At 44.9% G+C, this 21,467-nt stretch overlaps 1 protein-coding gene across 1 annotated transcript in view; it reads right to left on the minus strand.

The window, feature by feature from the left end:
• Positions 1 to 21,467, minus strand: part of PNCK (pregnancy up-regulated nonubiquitous CaM kinase) — a 166,626-nt gene that overhangs the window by 112,896 nt on the left and 32,263 nt on the right. Inside the window, exon 2 of the mRNA XM_089674941.1 lies at positions 18,897 to 18,999. Coding sequence (XP_089531067.1) covers positions 18,897 to 18,973 — 77 coding nt within the window. The 5' untranslated portion in view covers positions 18,974 to 18,999. The remainder of the gene's footprint in view (positions 1 to 18,896; positions 19,000 to 21,467) is intronic.

A 21,467-nucleotide genomic window follows, 5' to 3' on the forward strand; every position in this document is an offset into this window, starting at 1 on the left:
CACTGGCACCAATGATGGGGCACTATTCCTAATCCTACTGACCACAGGTGCATTATTCCTCTCAAGGACATTAATGATGAGGCACTATTCCTCTCTTGAACACCAATGATGGATTACTATTCCTCTCATGGACACCAATCATGGGGGCACGGCTTCTCTTGCGAACACTAACTGACATCAATGATGGGGCACCATTCCCCCCACTGACACCAACAATACAGCACTTTTCATTCCACTGACGCCAATAATGGGGCACCATTCCCCCCACCGACACCAACAATACAGCTCTATTCATTCCACTGACGCCAATGATGGGGCACCATTCCTCCCACCAATACCAATGATGGGGCATTATTCCTTCTCCTACTGACCACAAGTGCTATGTAATTTTTTACTGCCACTGATCACCAAGCATGAGGCATTATGTACATTGACTCTGGGGATTTTTTTGCTCCCAATGGCAACAGTCCAGCCCCCCTAATGTCTGAAGGTCAGTAAACTGGCCTTTTGTTTAGAAAGTTTGAAGGCCCCTGGTCTATGTGGAAGCAGATAAAGAGCCCAAGCAGACTGAGCTAACTAGGAGGCTGAAGTTAAGCATTTTTCTATGGAACCGAGATGCAGGGAATGCCTGCAACAGTAATCCTCTGATGTATTGTGAAACGTTTTTATACTGGAAGTAGGCAAAGAAAGCCCCTGAAAAAGAAGAATTGACAAGTGGCTGAGCCCTTGGAAGCACCACACTTGAATTAATCTTCCCACACTTCCGCCCTCTTCTTGTAAGATATGACATCAAAAATGGTGTATTGTTTGATGGATACAGTATGTCTGGTGTGCTCATGGGTGAATTTTTGTTTAAATGGCTTCAGTTGATGTGCATGTTTTTTGAATGGTAAAAAGGTTAGTTTTGCTAATAGGTTGCCAATAAAGTTGCTAAAAAAAATTGAATTATGTATTAAATATTAGGTATGAAAGTTCTAGAACCTATGTTATAGTTCTGTGTACCCACTGAGGGGTGACTCACCGTCTTTTTTTGTTCTGAAGGCCACTAGCACTGGTCACTGAAGTCAAGAGTAAAGTCAAACATTTTGAGTTGTTTCTGGAACAGGAACAGAGGGGGACATTTACAGAGACTGTATCTAGGAGCCAAAAAGTGAAAAAAGTGAAGATATTTCTCCCCACTAGGACACAGACAGCAAAAAAAGTCTAGGTTTTGATAAAACATCCACAAGGTTTAGAAGGGGACGTGAAGCAGGACACACATGTTAAATGTGACTGCAGTGGTAGAAAAACTCAAAAGGACCTTTAAGGTAGCCCCCCTACTCCCTCTAAAGAGCCACTCGTAAATTGAGTCCTAGTTACCCCTCAGAGCACACACAGCCAGGCACACAGCATTTTTGGCTCAAGAATCAGAAACAATGAACGTGGATAGGGATGGGGAGCATGGGATACCCCAGAACTGAAACAACTGGAACTTGGATAAGTTGAGGACTGCTAAATTTCTGGCTGCGCTGCAGAACTCTTGATAACCTTGCACAAGCTTGGCTGCACTTGTACAACTTATGGCTGTATTCCACAACTGTTTGGCTCTACTGCACAACTTTGGTCTGCACTTTCCCAGCAAAGTTCCATAGAATCTCCATCTGCCAGTGATCAGTACTTCACTTGCAGCCTCAAGTACCTCACTGTCACCCTTGCAGCACTGGGGTCTCACTCAGCCACCAGGATCATTGGTTGTCTCCTTCCATTATCCCTCCAGGCTCTCTCTAGTGATGGAGATGAAGACTCAAGATAACTTGGGCTCCCTCCCACAGCTTTCCACCACCTCTATCCCATGAGCTCTCTCCTGATCCTCTGGATTCTGGGGTTACTTTGCAAATAGGCCCCTTTAGCTAAACCTAGCTGGGACCTTGCTGTCTTCAGTCTGGCTTCCTTCCTCAGCTCCTGTCCAGGAGGGAAAGGCCCCTCAGCAGAGGTTTCCCCCCACAGGCTCTACTCAAGAACATTGCACTACACCTACATGCTGCAATCTGCCCCTGCTGTTCAGATCTCAGGCTATTTATGGGCTCCTCCACACCTTCTTGGCAAACCTTCCCAAGGATTAGCTGAAGTCCCATAAATATTCAAGCTGCAGCCTCTGTGCTCCCTCCCACTATGTTCTAGAAATCTCTATAAGACAGGGGGAAGTAGCAGAGCAGAAGCCTGTGAAATCCTGAGCAGCCCCAATTACTCAACCCCTGCTCCATTGATTACAGGGGAGCTAAAACTAAGTTTGGCCTAGCAGCCTATTCTAACCTAGAAGTGTACTACACAAACATCTCATCCCTGTGTTTTTTAAGCCGAGAAAAGCTTTTCCATCTAAAAGACCAAAAACACAAAAGCAAGCCAAGTAACCTAGTATTTACAGTGCAGGAATGCAAAGATCTGTTGAAACAAACAAATCTCTCAACCAACATATGGTTCAACATCTGCAGGTCAAGACTCATTAGTCACTAAGGTGTAGACATTAAGGAAAGGGGACATTCTTTTGAGGACAGTAGATGCACATTTTGGACAGAGAGGACAAATGGTTTTCAAGACATATGAACGAGCCCATCTACATCAAACTATCCTAAACAGAGTCAAAGGAGCCTTCAACACCATCTGTCTTACACAAATAATGCAGTTTTATCATCTCTACCCTGGCATTTTGACAACAATTCACATCTTCATCCATGAAACTTGAAGGATTAATGATTCAAATCTAACGGCACCAAGGGATGGGATTATGTAATCAAAACAGGATGGTTCCACAAACTTTCATCTCCATTGACACATTCCATGATGGTTGCATAAAGGTCACAGAGTTATCCATATGACTGTAAATGCTGGAGTATGCTACTGATACTCATTAGAACCAAATGATCTCCTTGGATAAGTAGGGAAATGTCCTTCAACATTACAGAATAAGTCCAGTTGAATATGATCAACTATCTCTAAGTGTTCTCAAAGGAATAGCTAGAGTCAGCACTCAAAAATCTACTAACGTTTTCGACACTTATGTGTTCAGGTTGCATTAAGAAAAAATGCATCACACCACATATGGTGCAAATGAGCCCTTAACGCTTGTTGTTGAACGTGCAGTCTGGGTATACAGGATCCCTCTGATACAGTCGATGGGAAGGAAGCTGTTGGCATACACTGGTGGGACAAAAGGCTGTACCCTGCCTAAAACCACCTATGGGAGCTTGTCAAAATTTTACTTTTTACGTTATAAAGTGAATGTAAAGTCAACTTTTTTTAGATACAGCAGGGAATGGCTAAAACTACTATCTGGTGATTTATGGCTGCCTATGTTTACCGAGGAGGAAATCTCCTTTTGCTATGATCACAATTCAAAATGTATGGATTTCCCTTCACTTTCTGTCTGGGAGACGGCAGTCAATAGAGAGGGTAAATCTTCCTAATAATGAAAACCTATCCGCACATCTGAATCCCATTGGGGAGAATTCCCTTCACTTCCTTTCTGAGAAAGAAGAAATTAGAGGAGAATTCCCCTTGCTCCGATGGATTTCCCTTCACTTTCTATCTTGGCGACAGTGGTCACCAGGTCAAATAGAGAGGGTGAATCTCCCCAACAATGAAAACCTAACCCCTCTATGTCCCATTGGGGAGATTTCCCTTTGCTTCCTGTCCCAGAGCCACAACAGGTATTGAAAGGATATCCCTCCAAAGAGAGGGAATCCCTGAACTAGTTTCCCCAGTAGAAGATTTCCCCTCTGTTCCTATGCTGTTGACAACTCAAAACTTGGGATTTTCATTCACTTTCGCTCTCAGTAACAATGGTCACCAGGATACGTAGAGAGTCTCCTCAGTTGGGACACAGACAGCCATTAAAAATTTGACGAAGGGTCTAACCCTTCCCTACTCTAAAACTAAAACATATATTTATATATATATATATATATATATTTATATTTAATTACATTAGCAGTTCACTGGTTGATTTCCCTTGGAGTCGCCCCATAGACATTTATGCGAGTGCTAAAAGGGATTGCTCAAGACACGTTCCTGATGTGCGATCTCGGCTCCTCAATGCAAAAAAACTCTGAGAATCCTTCACACTTCAACGAGCTTCACTTCGTGAAAGCTTCAGTTTAATTTTTAACCATCAGAATATATGAACAGTGTTTTGGTTCCTGTGAGAGAACCGTGCATTATAAATGTTTTTTGATTGCTGCTGAGCCAAGAGCCAGAAAAAAAACAAGGACCCTCTCCCACCGTCTGATTAATAGCGTTTCTCAGCACGATGACCTGGTGTGCTAGTTCTGACTACTCCTTGGCTGCACACAGGTGATACAGCTTCATTTACAAACAAGCTAGCACCTGGCTAAGCTGTCATTGTGAAGCTTTTAAAGTAGTAAAACATATATAAAATGTATATTAATATAATATGCTAGAATATAATTAACAGATACAATTAATTTGAAGAATTTGAAATACAATTATTATAAACTGTTAAATGCATTTTTCCACAATTTTCAGAGAAACGGTAGTCCATGCTGCTAGTTTAAACAAGGCCCTAAGGCACATGTATCAAGCAGGCCATTTTTATATGGCCCTCACATTTCTCCTACAGCTGTGGCATCCCCCTCTTCTCTGCCCCCACCTTGTCTCAGCATTCAGCAGCAGAGAGGAGGATAGAACTCCTCCACCAGATCCTGTGCTTCTCTGTACAGCCAGGGAGAGGCTAGGGTTGCCACCTCATCCCTTTAAAACTGAACACATATCAATTACACTGGTTTTCTGCCACCACCCCTGCATCTCCTGCCACATTTGGCATCTTTTGGGGGGCAGGGCGGAGGGGGGAGCAGGTACCTTGCTTTTTTGGGAGGTGGCGGGGTGGGACTCTGCTTTAAGGTGGTAATTACTCTCACTTATCTGCCTTAAATTAGCCTTAGAACCTGTGTAATTAATATATACTTGGTTTTAAATGGATGAGGTGGCAACCCTAGGAAAGGCTCATATCTGCTCCCCCCTATCTCGACAGTCAGCAGCAGAGAGGAGGACCACATTCCTCCTCCAGATCCAGTGCCTCTCTGTGCAACCCCCCCCATCTCCACCTCCCCTGGTCTCAGCATTCAGCAGATTCTGGCAGCTAACTCCAGTCCTCCTCTGATCCTCCTCCAGACCCTGCACTTTCTGCTGCCCAGCTGCGCCCCCAGCTTCTTTCCAGCAGAACCACAAGGTAAGGGGGGTTCTAAAGCAATTCAGCCTGCAATAAAATTTAGTTTGACACCCCTGCCTTAAGGGGTTATAATTTATAAAGCCCTATATTAGGTCTTTCACACTGAAGGGGTTGACTGAAGGGGTTGAAGACTGTGAAGAACTTTCCACAACATTGGTCCAAAAGAAAGCTCATGATAATGCACCCTAAACGTTCCTTCATTTAGGTTGCCACAAGGACACGTCGACATCGATGTGGCTTCTCTCCCCATAAAAGTTAATGATAATGCAAAAGTATCTTATTGTAGCTAATAAGGAGGTTGAATACAAATCAGGATCCCCCCTGAAGGAGATCAGGGAAATCACAGAAGCATATTACATGCAAGCTAAATGCACCTGAAATTAAACTGCATTTGCTCATCGAAATAAGCCCTTAGCCATACACAGCCTCCAAGATGTAGAGAACATACTGTATCACACTGTACTGAACGGGAGCAAGAAGATCATGAGTTTTATACCTACTGGAGTGGGTCACTGAATCTGGCCAGAATCTGTAATCATAACTATAAGTCTTAAGGTGGCCATAGACAACGACTTCTGTCCAATGGAGATTTTCATATATGGATCAAAATTAAGCCGGTCTCTGCTGAACCGGTCAAATTTTGATCTATCTGTGGCAGGCTTTACTCAACTCTCCTAGTCAGGTGCTAGGATTTTTATTGTTAGTGTCACGGTATAGGGGCCCTGCCAATTATTAATTCCGGCTTAATCCTCTCATTAATTCCTTGTGCGAAACGTCCCCAGATTTCATTACTGTATGTCCTCTGTATCATCCTGCCAAATGGCCCAAATTCAATTAACGCAGTTTCCTCCTCCCTGCCACCTTGCTAAATGTCCTCAAATTCCATTAAACTATTTCCTCCGCCAGGTCCTCTTGATGTCCCCAAAAGCCATTGTCATCTTGGCCCCCTCACTGTTATCCCCTGTCTCCAGCCTATTTCTCTCCCCGTTGTCAAATGACCCCCCGCCACCTCTCATCCTGCCACGAAGGACGAGAGGTGCGGCTTTCACCACCCCTGCCACTATCTTCTCCTCCTCCGCTGCGGCCGGAGAGGAGAAGTTAGCGAGGTTCACACCTCTCTGCGGAGAGGTGCGAACCTCCTGTGGAGATGTTCCAGGCTGTGGCATCAGATTGATGCCACCCCAGCCCTGTCATCCGCAGCGCGGGCATGGGAAGTTCCCGCGTTTGCGGATGTCCCTGGACAAAGGTCACGCACACGAAAAGCACAGCCCGTGTCCAGGGGGAGTGCCTCGTTGCCAGGCGACGAGGCCGCCCTGGTTGCCAGGATGACCAGAGAGCATCCTGCATCAGCTTAAGAGGCTAATGCCGGGCGCTCCGGTCATCTTCTCAGCTGCGCAGCCATCGAGGGAGCCCAGCTGCGGCGGGACCCTCGTGGCTAGACTCTGCCAAGACCCCCAACCAAGGGGGAGACCGCACCCAAGCCCTGCCTGAGACCCCAGTCTAGGGGGAGATTGCCTGCCATCTGCCTGAGACCCCAGTCCAGGGGGAGATTGCCTGCCAGCTGCCTGAGACCCCAATCTAGGGGGAGATTGCCTGCCAGCTGCCTGAGACCCCAGTCTAGGGAGATTGCCTGCCAGCTGCCTGAGACCCCAGTCTAGGGGAAAATTGCCTGCCAGCTGCCTGAGACCCCAGCCTAGGGGGAGATCACCTGCCAGCTGCCTGAGACCCCAGTCTAGGGGGAGACCGCACAAGGCAGCCTGCCAGAGACCCCCAGACCAAAGGGAGAGACCACTCACCTATTCCAGACCCCAACAGGTACCTGTGTCCTACTTTCATATCCCTGGGAGACCAGGCACCCTGGCGGATCCGTGAGCTTATGCTTTCCCCTGTTTTACCTGAACTGTTCCTGTGATGACCCCCTACCCCCCCTGTTGGATTACAATCTGCTACAGAGATTTTTCCCTTGCCCTTGGTACTGGACTTCAAGTGTTTTAGCCCCTCCTTGTTGTCCCCCTATTGGCACGGTCACCCTCCCTGCAATCCCCCCATTGAGTGACTGCCATTTTTTTGTCTCAATAAAGCTTTCTGCATTTGCCATCTGCTCTGTATGTTCTGTCCTGCCTACCCTCCGTCACAGTTAGGAAAAGTATCAGTGTGTTTCTCTGCTTAACAGAAAGGCAGTTAGGAAAATCTAGTTGAGCTCTCTGCTTAACATAGTGCTGTGATTGATTGATTGATTAGTCAGGTCTGCTCATTATGCTCTAGTGCAGGGGTGGCTAACCTGTGGCTCTCCAGCTGTTGTGGAACTACATTTCCCATGAGGCATTGCAAAGATGGGAAGTTACTGACTTGCAGAGGCATGATGGAACTTGTAGTCCTGCAGCAGCTGGAGAGCCGCAGGTTGGCCACCCCTGCTCTAGTGTTTTTTTGGTTTCTCTGAGTTCTGCCCACCGTCAGGAAGCCATGAGAGCCTTTCAGAACATGGGTAGGAGCTAGGCAAATACAGCCCTAGCCAATTACAGGGGAGGGTGACCCCATTACATGCTGGGCGTGGTATTTATGTTCTGTGAGCACATAGGTTCAGTGTCATTCCCGGGAGAGGATTGAACAAGCCAAGTTGGAGGCAGGCTGCCTTGCCTGGCACTTGCTTCCATGCGGCTTCTGGTGGGTTGACCTGAGGGCCTGAAGTTAGAGAGAGTGACCCTGGTTTTACAGTAAGCTGACTGAGGGGAGCTGTCTGCCAAAGCTCTGTCTGGTATCACTGGAGAGAGTCGCTTGGAAGATTGGAAGGAGGCAACCATTCTGACCTTGGGCTCGTGAGTACTGACATTGAGAGACCTTGGGGACTCTGTGTGTTTGTTGCACCTCTGGTGCTTAATAGTCAGCGTGGGTCTAAAAAGGAAAGAGAACACTGGCTAGTGTTCTGAAGAACTTGTCCAAGTGTTGTTACTGCTAAAGGGGCCCACTCCTAAATTACTTTAAAGAGAAGTCTGCTATCTACTGTCAGTCAAGACTTCACAAGTGCTCAAGTAAGAGATCAGCTAGATGTCCTCTGTGAATAGTTCTACTTTTGGAGTATCCTACTACAATTCCCCATCCCTATCCCCAATTCTACAATAAACGACAAAAACAAACATCCCCTAGACTGGTCATCGAAGACAAGTGGATGTGTGTGTTTGTATTTGGCTGAAGAAATACACTGTGCCTGGCTGTGGGGCAAAGTAAGAGGAAACCAGTGTAAAAATACAAGCAGCCCTCAGGAGGGTAGTGCTACATTTACATTCGTGATCAGTGGAAGGAATGCGCCTTACATTTGTGGTTAGTGCAAAGAGCACCACCTGACATTGGCAGTCAGTGCTAAGAATGTCACTGGAGAGAATGCCTCTTATTTTGGTGGTTAGTGGGAGGCATGCTTCTCATATTGCTGGTCATTGCAAAGAATATCCTCTTTCATTGATGGTCACTGGGGAGAATACCTATTACATTGGGTGTCAGTGGGAAGAATTCCCTTTACTTTGGTGGTTAGTGTGAAGAATGCTCCTTACATTGGTGGTCAATGTGAAGAATGCTCCTAACATTGGTGGTCATGGAGAAGAACACTTCTTCCATTGGTGGTCATTGGGAACAATGCTCCTTACATTGGTTGTCAATGGGAAGAATATTCCTTACATTGGTGGTCATTGGGAAGAATGCCCCCTTACGTTAGTGGCTAATGGGAACAATGCTCCTTACATTGATGGTCCATGGAAAAAAATCCTGTTTCATGAATGGTCCGACAGCCACCCTTGGTCTTCATGCCCCTAACTCTGCCCAGTGGTGTTGACCCCTTGCAGGCCCCAAGGGTAATAGTCTCAAAGAACCCCTGAACCCTGTTTGAGAATTACTACTAAAGCACTATTGTTAGCACTCCCTGGGATTGTAAACTTGCATTGTGATAGAGGAACAGAAATTGTAGGCACACAGCCCTAAGCCACTGCCTCACAATTAGTAGATGTGTCAGCGGACTGTGCAAACCCTTTCAGAAATAAATTGTTTAGTTTATATAAGACTTGGAGATGTTTAGAGATCAGCATGCCAAGTTTCAAGCACCAGGGATTTTAGGCCTTCTGGAGATGAAAGGTCCACTCTAAAAGTCCACTCTACAGTTCTTCCGTAAAGTGGACCTTTGCCCTCCCCACCCATTTTCTGTCATTCTGCTCCTACCCCATTCCCCCTTACAAATGTAACTTTTTTATGTATTTCTTTTTTTTAAAGTAGGCAAGAATAACATGTGCAGTTAACATGCAACTGCGCAGCCCCCCTAACCCCCGTTTATGATGTGCAAGCTTAGGGGATCCTATGCCCAGCAGTCACTAGCTTATCAAAATCACTGTCACTTCTCCAGTCCCTGGTAATAGAGGAAATGCGACCACAACTATAAAGCAAACCATTACACCCAGGGCAGCCTCCCCTTCCGCCCCCCCCTTGTCCTGACCCTGAGCCCAGGAGGCCCAGGGGGCTCTATTGTGCATGCTGTCTGGTGTGTCATCAGGAGTGGTGGCTTTATCTTCCTGGTTCTTACAGCCTGCTACTGCATGCATATCATCAGGGGGTCAGCTGCAAGAACCCAGAAGAGATAGCTGCCTCCTGATGGCATCACATAGGAAGACAGGGACATGAGCAGGGCTAGATCGCTGGGCATGTGAGGATCATTTTTGTGAATAATCCAGTGAAAAAGATAGGAGAGGAGGGAAAAACATGGGAGGTGACTGAAGCTTTGCCGTCCACATATCGCATATATGGGGATCAGAGGGTGGGCTTTAGCGCCTACAAACTGCACATATGCATCCATGGTTGGCTGAGATTCCTGTGCTGAGAACTCTCTCACTACCCAGCATAGTGACCAAGCTGTTCTAGACAGCTCCCAGTCTCAAATCATGAGTGGGATCTGCATGGGATGGGCTCCCAATCATGTGACCATTGTGTCAGCCAATCACAGTGCTCATATGATTGAGAAGTCTGTCCCGCCCCCCGGTACATAGTAGACCCACTTAAAGGGACTGGGCAGGAGGGGGTTAAGCATTTCTGTTGTTGGTATTTTAATTTGAAAATAACTCCACTTTTTTTTTCTTTATAGTAATGGATCTTCAGCTTGTTTTCTGTAGCGACGATGTTTCTCGTCGTTGCCAGGACAACTCCTTGTTCCCGGTCACATTCCAATACGTTTGTATGGTGATATAATTGTCATTCCACTCTTGTCATATTATGCCAAGAGTTATGGTAACACTGAATTGTACACTGCTTATTTTTTGTTTCCATTTTATAACATGAAAAATACGCTTTAACAGCCCCAGAGGACGCCAACTCCAGTCCTGACTGCTGCAAGGGATTATCAGTAAATGGCTTAGTTTTCTAGGAAGACACCATATTTTGAGAAATGACTGCATTGTTTGTATGAAGTTAACATAATGGGTATCATATGTTTAATTTACTAGCTGTTTCATATTTCCATTATGCAATCCATAGACAGATCTGTAAATTCACCCCCTAGTGCTCATCTCTAAATAAGGGAATGTGATTGGTGTATAGAGAATTTTCAGTGAGTGCATACAAGGCCAGGGCAGGATCGTCCAATGCTCTGGGTGAAGATGCAGAACTGTGTCCTCCTCCCCCTGCAGCTAAGGCATGTTGTAGAGGGGCATACTGCTCTGGTGCACCCATTCTCTGCCCCCACCCAGCTGACCAAAGTTGACAAGGAGGGTGCACTGCGAATGTGTGGTCATTCACTTGCTTTCTAGCAGCTGGGGTGGGTGGGTGGTTGTGCATGGAAAATGTGCTTTTTGTGTTGGCTATGAGTTGTCGGGGAAAAGGTGCTGAGAGTGGGCTTGTTGGGGTGCAGTAGCTGTCAAAGCAGATAGAGAGCTGCAGCCTTGTAGAAGGGAGGCCACAGTCTGCTAGTTGCCCACCAATGAACTGGAGCGTGCATATGCCGTGCATGCCATATGCCAGCCCCAGAGATGCTGTTATAAACCATGGGGCCTCATACGGCCAACCTGACAGACCTCCAAAAAAAAAAAAACTCAGTTTCCTATGCTTCAGTTATGAATGCACATAGTGAGTGATAGTGAGAGGTAATGATCACTCACTGTGTTCATTCAGGAAAGGAAGGGGCTGGTAAATGGGACTATCCACCTTGAAGGATCCTTGTGTGTATTTGCAGCTGCCAGTCGGTGGCAGCACTGCAGGGATGGGGGCACATGGAGGGGCTGGGCAGCAGGGGGAAACACATGGTGCACATGGAGGGTGATAGGTGAATAGGAAAGGGAGGGGGGATTACTGGAATCAATCACCTGTATGGCTCTCTCTGCAGCAGCTGAAAGCCAGTGGGAGGGATAGAAGAAGAAGCCATCTTTCAGCTGATGTAGAGAGCGATACAGGGGATCAGTTCCAGTAATTGCACTCCGCCATGCCAATCACCCTCCCTGCCCATCCAATTCACTCAGCTGCTTGGGCCCCACTGCTGGACTGGGCCCCGTACAGAAGGACTGGAGGTACCCCCTTATCCACAGCCCTGCCCAGGTGAGGAGTTGCTTCTGTGGCAGCTACCCCTGCCTTTGCTCTGAACCTAACTACATATGTTGATTACAGAGTTTACCAAAAGTAAGTTTTACATTGAATGGGCTTGCTCTTCCATATTTTTTTCCAGTCATTTTTATTAAAGTTTTAACGACACAAAGGTAAAACAGTACAATACAAAAAAGGAGAATGTACTGGTACACAATAACCACGTTTACGTACATCATTATGTAGCACTTCCCCCTTAGGAGTCAATGAAGTTTTGGGTCCCCCAGTCCTGCACAGCCAGGCAACATGCATTTTTCCATTCATTACATTTTACCCTTGTCTTATCGGCCATTTGGCCATTTTTTGGTACTAATAATAAAGATTGACTAGTTATTTTTTAACACATTTCATGTCTTACATTTTCTGCCGTTAAAGTCCCCTGGGGGGTTTTCCCTGATCTTTTGGTCATTCTTTCTTGCATTTTTCCATTCAGACTTGCATCCAGGAGACAGTAACTAGTCCTTGAGCTTGTTTTTTAGATTTTATTAGGGCATTGAACTTGGATGGGGTAAGGGGTGCATGGGATGCCCAAGGGAAATGGCAACTGAGGACAAACGTCCTAGAACTATATAAAAGTCTTTACAGCAAAAATTTTCTTCTGGAGAGCTAGCTATCATCTCCTGTAGTACCACCCCAGACCGCAGATTCTCCTAATCCAGCTGTTCTGGGTAAATCCCTGGGCAGGGGATCCAGTTTCTGCCACTTTAAAAAGAAGACAGTCCCAGGTAGTAAGCTAATCCAGTTTCCCACTAAAGTGCTCCTTCCCCTTACTGGCCCAGAGGGTGCAGGTCTACTCACTCAGACCTTCTCCCATGCTGCTGGTGGATTGTTGGCTGCTACCAGGCCTTCTAGCTGAGTCGCTCCTTCCCTGCTCCATAGGTGGTCCTCGCTCTGGGGGCCAGTGAAGTCCTGAGTTTTCCTCCTTCCAAGCTTTCCTGCCTGTAGGTGTGCCCCTTCCCATATGGGCTTCCTCCCAGGCTTCTGCTCTCCAGCCTCACTTCTACATCTCTCACCTGAACTTTTCTGCTGCTGAGCAGACTCACACACTCTTAATGGCTATCCTGGCCGCATGCCAAATCTCCTGTTGGGGATTGGCCAGGATCTCATGAGAGTGCAGATCAGCCACTCCTCACATCCGCCCATTGCTTCTAGAAAATTTTCCAAAGTTCTAGTGCTGGGGGAAGTCCCAAAAATCTGGTCTGCAGAGCTATCAGCTCTGACCACAATTTGACACCACTTTAACTGTTACACCTGGGTTGCTACTCAGCCCCTATCTACAAGTTAGAATCTAGCTCCCCCTGGCTACCTAGGAGGGTGTTACAATTATTCAAAGAAATTCCAGTGTATAACAATTTGGGCTGATACTGCATTCCCTGAAAGTAATTTTTGTATCCTTCTGGGAGGATCCTCTGGAGCGGGGGTCTCCCTCATCTGAGATCGGGGATCACCCCAACCTTTGGTAATCCTTGTTATCTGATCCTTTTAATTATATGATCATCCCTCAGATGGGGAGGAAAGCCCATGCCAGCCGACCAGTGGTCCCACAGCCCTCCCCAGCCAGACAGAAGACCTAATAAGTAGAGATGTTAAAAGAGAAAAGGTAGAAGAAAAAAAGGTGGAATAAAAAAAAAGAAATAGAAAAGGGGGGACAGCAAACCTCCCCTGTGGCTCATGAAGGTTTACAATAAACTTGGCTAGGCGATTCCCATTAGGTGAGTAATGCAAGGGTTCCAGATCTTTTTGAACCTGGGCATCTTATCCTGAAGAATGGCAGAGAGACGTTCGTTTAGCATTATCTGGGGCAATTTATTTTTTAAGAGATCAAAAGGTATCATGGGAGATTTCCAAGATCTGACAATTGTGATTCTTGCCGCTATGACGATGACAACTATTAGCTAAGTGGGTGTTTGGGCTCCCTCTATGGGGTGTCCAAGGATTCGCTGGTCCAATGATATATTTATGGTCTGTGATTAGTTGTGACTAACAGTAAGTCCCAATATCGAGGAGAAAAGTTTTAGAGCCTAATAAACATTGGTTATAGAGATGATCATATTCATATATATATTTATTTATTTTTAAATATATTATAAATTATATTATAATATTTTTTTTTTAAACATACCATACATTTCCCTGTGTTTTAATAAAATCGTTGAGAATCTGCAAACAAAAAGTTATGTGAATACTCAGTTATTCAATCACGGTAACTGCAAATTCCTCTGCACATGATTGAATATTGAAGTGAGTATTGATGCAATTTTTTATATAAAGATTCTAATTTCCTTTAGTAAACCAGCTTCACTGTAGTCGGTGTATAGATGGTGCCAGGGGTAATAAGTTGCATCATTTGTACCCCATATAATTTTAATGAGCACACCCTTTGGGGGATGGCTGCTACAGTTTTTTGGGGTGATATTAGGTTAGCATTAGAGGTGTATATCCAGTTTAACACAGATATTAAGTTAGTTCCTTTGCTGGACTGAAAAAACATGGAATGTTGTTAGTTGTCTATTACTAAACTACTGAATCCCCACCCCCTTCTCCTATTCACCACAACATAGGGGATACTTATTTTGTAGTCCATGATATGAACTGAGAGGGCTGATTAGATTCTTTGAGATAACACAGGAAATGTACACAGGACAGCTCTGAATATCTGCCAGGATCAACAGGTACACTTTGCACTTAATAAACATATGTATAACAAAATGCTTTCAATGGTACATTTAACAAACCAAAAGGGAGAAAATAAGAGAAACTTAAATCTAGAGATTTGAGAATTAGTCACTCGAGAGAACTCTCAGTGGCTCGCAGCTATCTCCCTGTAATTTCATACAGTACATAGAAGTCTAGGCAAATACTGTCTAAGCTTCATTCTATTCCCACTCCTATTCTAAGCTCAATATCAACTACCCTGTAAAGGATAGAGGTCTATACTTAACTATTCTGAAGGTGCTCCAGTCCAGTTATGTGATCTCCCCAGTGGCCAACTTCTGTGAGGAGGAAAGATCAAAGTCTGGGTGGTGACGACACCCATTGGCCTACTATGGGGTTTCCATTGTTGGCTGCCCCTCTTCCACGCTGAAGCCGATCATGTGACCAGACCCTCAAACTACTTAAGTATAGACTCTTAAATATCTTTTTAATCTTAAAAAAAGAAAACAAACTTGGAGTTGGGCTTTAACAATTGCTGAGATACAACTGTATACAGTTACTCTCTATGCTCTCTGGCTCAACTTTGTGGCCAAAAAGGGTCTACTCCGCTTTTTCCTTCTCACTGCTAGAAGTGTAATTCCAAGGCACTGGAGATTAACCTCCTACTATAAAGGAATGGAGTGCTGATGTGAACCATGTGCAGAACTTAGAGGAACTGATTGCACATCACTATGATACAGGGTAGATACTCTGCCTACATTGCTACCCGACCTGTTTAGATCAACAATTCTCAACCAGTGTTCCATTGAACCCTAGGGTTCCTCTAGAGCAGCAGTCACTAAATGGCGGACCGCGGTCTGCGAACGGCCCCAGCTGTGCTGCCACCCAGACCGCCAGCCCGCAATGACAGATCAGCCCCTGAGCAGGGCAGCCATCACGGCAGCATGACATCACGTGTGCGTCCTGTCCCTTTCAGCTCACTGTCTCTCCAGATCCCGCTCCCTGACTGTACACAAGCATCCAGCAAGGATCCCGGAAAAGCTCCTGTCTGTCCTCAAGGTAGAGTGTAGTCTTACAGGGGTACTATGATAGGCACATTGAATGTTAAGGGGCACTCTGATGGGCACAACATAGAATGTACCCATCAGAGTGCCCCTTAATATAAATGTGCCCATCAGAGTGCCCCTCAACATAAATGTGCCCATCAGAGTGCCCCTTAATATAAATGTGCACATCAGAGTGCCCCTTAACATAAAATGTGCCCATCAGCATGCCTCTTATTACATGTTAAGGGTCACAGGCCACCAATATAAAGGAAATTCTTTCCATTGGCCACCAATGTAAGTGACATTCTTCCCACTGACCACCAATGTAAGGAGCACTCTTGCCACTGACCACCAAATGTATGGGACATTCTTCCCACTGACCACTAATGTGAGGAGCATTCTTTTCACTGGCCAGCAATGTAAGGAATAATCTTCCCACTGACCACCGATGTAAGGAGTATTCTTGCCACTGACCACCAATGTAGGGGACATGCTTCCCACTGACCACCAATGCAAGGGCCATTTTCCCCACTAACTCCCAATGTAAGGGGCATTCTTCCCATTGACCAGCAATGTAAGGGGCATTCTTCCCACTGACCAGCAATGTAAGGGGCATTCTTCCCACTGACCACCAATGAAAAGGGTTTTATTCCCACTGGTATTCAATGTAGGGAGCATTCTTCATACTGACCAACACTGTAAGAAGCATTCTACTTAGTGACCATCAACAAAAGAAGCATTCTTCCCAGTGGCTGCCATTTTAGGGGTTTAGGGCTTTAGACCTGAAAATTATTTCAAGGGTTCCTTTGGGGTAAAAAGGTGGAGAAAGGTTGGTCTAGATCATCTTCTTGAGGTCAGAAAAACTAAAAACCATCATCACTTGAGTCTCTCTAATATGTAGAGGATATATGGATAATAGTGTCACACCTCCCTGATCCAATCACCCAACACTCCACCTAATCCTACATTCCTTCTCCAACTCTGCACATTTTAGTTCTTCCTCTTTTCTTTCTCTTCTTTATATCACCATGGAAGGCTGGCAAATAGATTCATACAAAGGTGCCAAGTTCCCAAACGTTTGACTAGAGATACAGTCTTGAAGTCTTGAAGACCTACCCAATCTCCTACTGACTGATTATTTGAAGCTGATGATACCACTTTCCTTTGTTCTTGACATGGTGTTCATTGATGGAACACTTTTCTGTAACTACTTTCAAAAATCAATTTTAAAAAAACTGTATACAGTGAGCATGATGCCAAATATATTGATAAATTTGGGGGTTTTTGGGTTCACATACATGTTTAAAAGACTACAGTTCCTCCTTAAGCTTCTCAGATCTTGGAATTTTAATTTGAAAATAATAACTCCATCTCGTTTTGTGTAGCGATGATGTTTCTTGCTGTTGCCAGGGCAACTCCTTGTTCCCGGTCACATTCCGATATGTTTGTATTGTGATACGTCATACCACTCTTGTGATACTATGCCAAGAGTTATCATAACACTGAATTGTACAGTGCTTATTTTTTCTTTTTATAACATGAAAAGTCCATTTTTGTCCCCAAGCGACACGGACTTTGATCCTGACTGCAGACTACATCTACTGCACATGACAAATAGAAGGTCTGCTTTTTGGCAGCCCTCTGTACCCCCAACACAATGGGCACACATAGAGTGTATGGGTTGCAATCAGCCAACTCATAGACCTCCATTATGTGATCGAGAAGTATAACCATTGTGTAGAACTGGCTCTAGAGGCTTCCGATAAGCAGTGTCCTGGCTCCCTATGCTTTCAATTGCAAAGTTCTGGCTCCGAAGGCTTACGATAAGCAAAGTCATGCCTCTCTAGGCTTCCAATACACATTTTCCTGGCTCCCAGGGCTTCTGGTAACCACAGCATGGCTCCCTAGGATTCTGATGAGCAACCATCCTGCCCCCCAGGCTCCCAATAGGCAAAATCCTGGCTCCCAGGGCTTCTGATAAAAAAATTGTTCAGAATTCAGGAAAATACGGCATGATTGGCTACTGCCAATCACAGTAAAAAGGTTCAGAACACAAACAAATACTTGCAATTATATTCACAGACAGCATCCCTCAAAGTGAAGTCTGGTGTAGTTCTGGTAGCACAGGTGAATGACTGGAGGGATCCCAGGCCCTGCAAGGGTATAAGGCCATCCTATTGGAACTGCAGCACTCTGGTAGTAATCAGGGAAGGGCTCTGCACAGTATCTGGTTGTACTAATTGCATGGTAATAGGCTCCTGGTTCTGACATTGGAGGGCCTCTCACCTGGCTGCAGAGCATATACCCAGACAGGGTAAATCATGAAAATGCAGCATTATGGCTACTAGATGGGGCTGCCGATCACAGTGATTAGGTTCAGAACACAAATAGATACTTGCAATTATCCTCATAGACTGCAACCCTCAAAGTGAAGTCTGGTGTAGTTCTGGTAGTGTAGGTGGATGGCTGGAGGGATCCCAGGCCCTGCAAGGGTATAAGGTCACCCTTCTGGAACTGCAGCACTCTGGTAGCAATCAGGGAAGGACTCTTTGTAGTAGCTGGGTGTACTGGTTGCATGCTAATAGTGTCCTGGTTCTGACAGTGGAGGGCCTCTCACCGGAATGCAGAGCATATACCCAGACAGATTAAATCAGGAAAATACAGAATTCTGGCCACTAGATGGAGCTGCTGATCACAGTAAATATGTATTTCCTATGATTATCGACACCATATAGTGGCCATAATGTAGTATTTATATTATTCACTCTATTCTGTATGAACAAATAAAATTTGACCTGGAGAGAACATGACCTAGTAACATTTCAATTTTGACCCCATTCACAAAGTTTGTTTTTTTTCACATGCACTATTCATCAGTGGTCTCCAAACTGTGGCCTGGGGGCCGGTTCACCTATGTTTGGCTCTAGGGGCACAATTCCACCAACTGACACCACTAATGGAGCACCATTGCCCCTACTGACACCATCAATGACGTACTATTCTTCTCATTGATAGCAACAACAGGGCACAATTTCTCCCATTAAAACCAACAATGGGGCACTGATGCTGGGATGTTTTTGGCTCCCACTGGCCACATTCCAGCCCCCCTAAAGCCTGAAGGACAGTAAACTTGGCCCTTTGCTTAGTTTGGAGACCCAGCTGAGAACTACCTGATTTAGGTAATCACGGGAGCTCATACTTTCAGATTTGTGTCCATTTCTGTCTGGGCATAGAAGATTGAACAGTTTGATTGTGAGGTCAGTTTTGGTCTCCTAAACATTTCATAGCTGAACACTAAGTCAGGCCTGAGTACATGTGCAAGACCCACTTATCTAGAACTAAACCGTCTCGCTCCCACAGATACTCACGCTCCCAGCTTCTCCTTGACGTTGTACACCATATTAATGTCTTCAATTTTCTTCTTCCCATTTTTCCCAAGAGGCATGGCTTCAGCTCTGTGTGACTGAAAACCTGAGAAAGAAACATGACAAGGAAACCCATTACATCTGGACCGTGAGCCCTTAAATATTGCACAGCCTTGCGCAGCCCTAAAATCCCCAATCCATGCAAGGAATGAAAAATTAAAGGACAACTGCTATTGGTGACAGCTAAACTCCGGGCAGGAAAAACTTTCCTTTAAATGTAACTAAACAAAAATAGATGTCTTGTGCTGCCACTATACCCCAACCCAAAGAAATAAATATAAATGGAGGGTCCACACTCAACTGCCAGGGGTCTGCTGCTACTGCAGGCTTTGTTAGCAGGCGATGGAGGTGGAAAAATAATCCAGCATTTGGGTTTAGAAATCAAGTCAACCGGACTTTTACCAGCATCCTGGACTCCAGTTGATGAATTTGGAGTGTGTGATCCCATATGGAAGAAAATATATTTGAAATATATTTTTAAAATATTCTTCCCAAATATATTGACCTATATTTGAAATGCTACAATTTTGACCATATTCAATATATTTAAAAATACATTTCAATAAATATATATATATATATATATATATATATATATATACTGCATGTTGAAATGCGTTTTTATTACAAAATATCTGAAAAATATTTTTAAAAATACATTTCAAATATACTGCATGTCTTTAAAAATACAAATCTACATTTTTGGAATGCATTTACAAATATATGTAAAGATACATGTTAAAATTACTTTTTTATTTGTTAAAAAAAATCTGAAGAATATATTTTAAAAGCTTCTTTGTTCAGATGTTGAGGTTAATTTACTGCAGAAGTCAAGAATCTTCACATTATAAATAGTGCAACTATTTGCTTCAGCTGTAAATTTATGTGAAAGGCAAATTCCGGTTTACGTATTTCATCTGCATGAGACTGGAGAATTGAGTTGACAATTATAGGGGAAGATTCTCAGCTTCTTTAGTGAATCTGCCCTATTGCCACTATTACTGCTGCTGCCTATAATCAATCACGTAGACTTCCTTATAGAGCCATGGACATTGGTGATCTTCTCACCTGAGGACGTGTATCAACTCTGACAGCTGTCATGGGCTGTAAGTGGACCTCGTTTATCTCTATGATGTATGGAGGATCCTGAAGGACACTGCATGTATGAGCATATGTCTGCACAGCGGGGGATACCAAGTGTGTGTGGTCTTATTGAAACTAGCAAAAAAGTGTGTCCATTCCAGAACAGACAAGGTTGGGGTGGTTTGAGCATGGGAGTGATAGGCGTTTGCAATAAAGGTGCGGTGGTGAGAACAGGGGGGGGGATCAGGGGCTTTGGGTGTAAAGGAGGGTTATGTTTCCAGCCAGTAGTGGAACTACCAGGGTTGCAAAGGTCGCTCTGGGCCCTGGGGTTCTGCCACAAGACAGCAGGAAAGCGTTCCACTGTGGGAACATAGTGAAGGGCCACTCAATGAGAGTAAATGGACCCTGGATCTGTGGGGAGGGCCACAGAACCGGAGGGAAGGGACCTGGGCTCAGAGGGAAAGACCCTGGTTCCAGTGGCAAGGGTCCTGGGGCTAATGAAAAGGGCACCTGGACCATTGGAAAGGGTCTCAAGACCAGAGCAGGGAAGTAGGTTAAACTGTTTCCCCACTCAGGTGCTGCTTTCAGGGGGTCAGGAGGAGGGAGGGCTACATGGTCTCTTGCACCAGGGCCCTAAAGGTCCTAGTTGGTAGGGGGCATGCAGGTGCAGTGTTGACAGGGGTACTTTGTGCTGCCAACAGGTGAGAAAAGGGTGGTGGTAGTGAAAATGTATTGGAGAGAGGATGGATAAAAGCAATGGTGAGAGGGGGACAGGGAAAGCAGGAATGGGTGAGAGCATAGAGATGCAGTGTAATGGGGTGGGGGCTGTTTTTACAGCTGTAATACCCCACATGGAAGAAAAATATATTTGAAATATATTGACATATATCTGAAATACAGGTACTGCGATTTTCTCTGTATTCAATATATTTCAAAATATATTTCAATACATATATATATATATATATATATATGTGTGTGTATTGAAATATATTTTGAATTATAGTGAATACGGCCAAAATTGTAGTATTTTAAATGTATGTCAATATATTTGGGAAGAATATTTTAAAATATATTTTTCTTCCATGTGGGACATGTTTTTGCAATAAACCCAGGGTTTCTCTGAACCCAGACATCATTTACTATAGGCCTTGCAAGCAGCTGCTGTACCTGAATGGAAAGGAAGGGTGATTGGAGTTGAGGGCCGAAGCTCCCTCTCTGAGGACCGGCTATCAACTCAAATAGGGCCCCTGGCACCTCCAATCCAGGTGTGCTGCCACGGCCTATGACATACATTGTCATGGTTAGTTTTTGGGGGGTGAATCTAAGACAGAAATAGTTGGAGGTGACTTCCTCCCTGGCTTCAGATTTTCCCCATACACCTTGCCAGGCCATATAAGGTGACACTCTCACTACATGTCTCCTAGGCTG

Source organism: Staurois parvus, unplaced genomic scaffold, assembly GCF_062004578.1.
Source record: "Staurois parvus isolate SC_StPar_1 unplaced genomic scaffold, SC_StPar_1.0 ptg000154l, whole genome shotgun sequence".
Lineage (NCBI taxonomy): Eukaryota > Metazoa > Chordata > Amphibia > Anura > Ranidae > Staurois > Staurois parvus.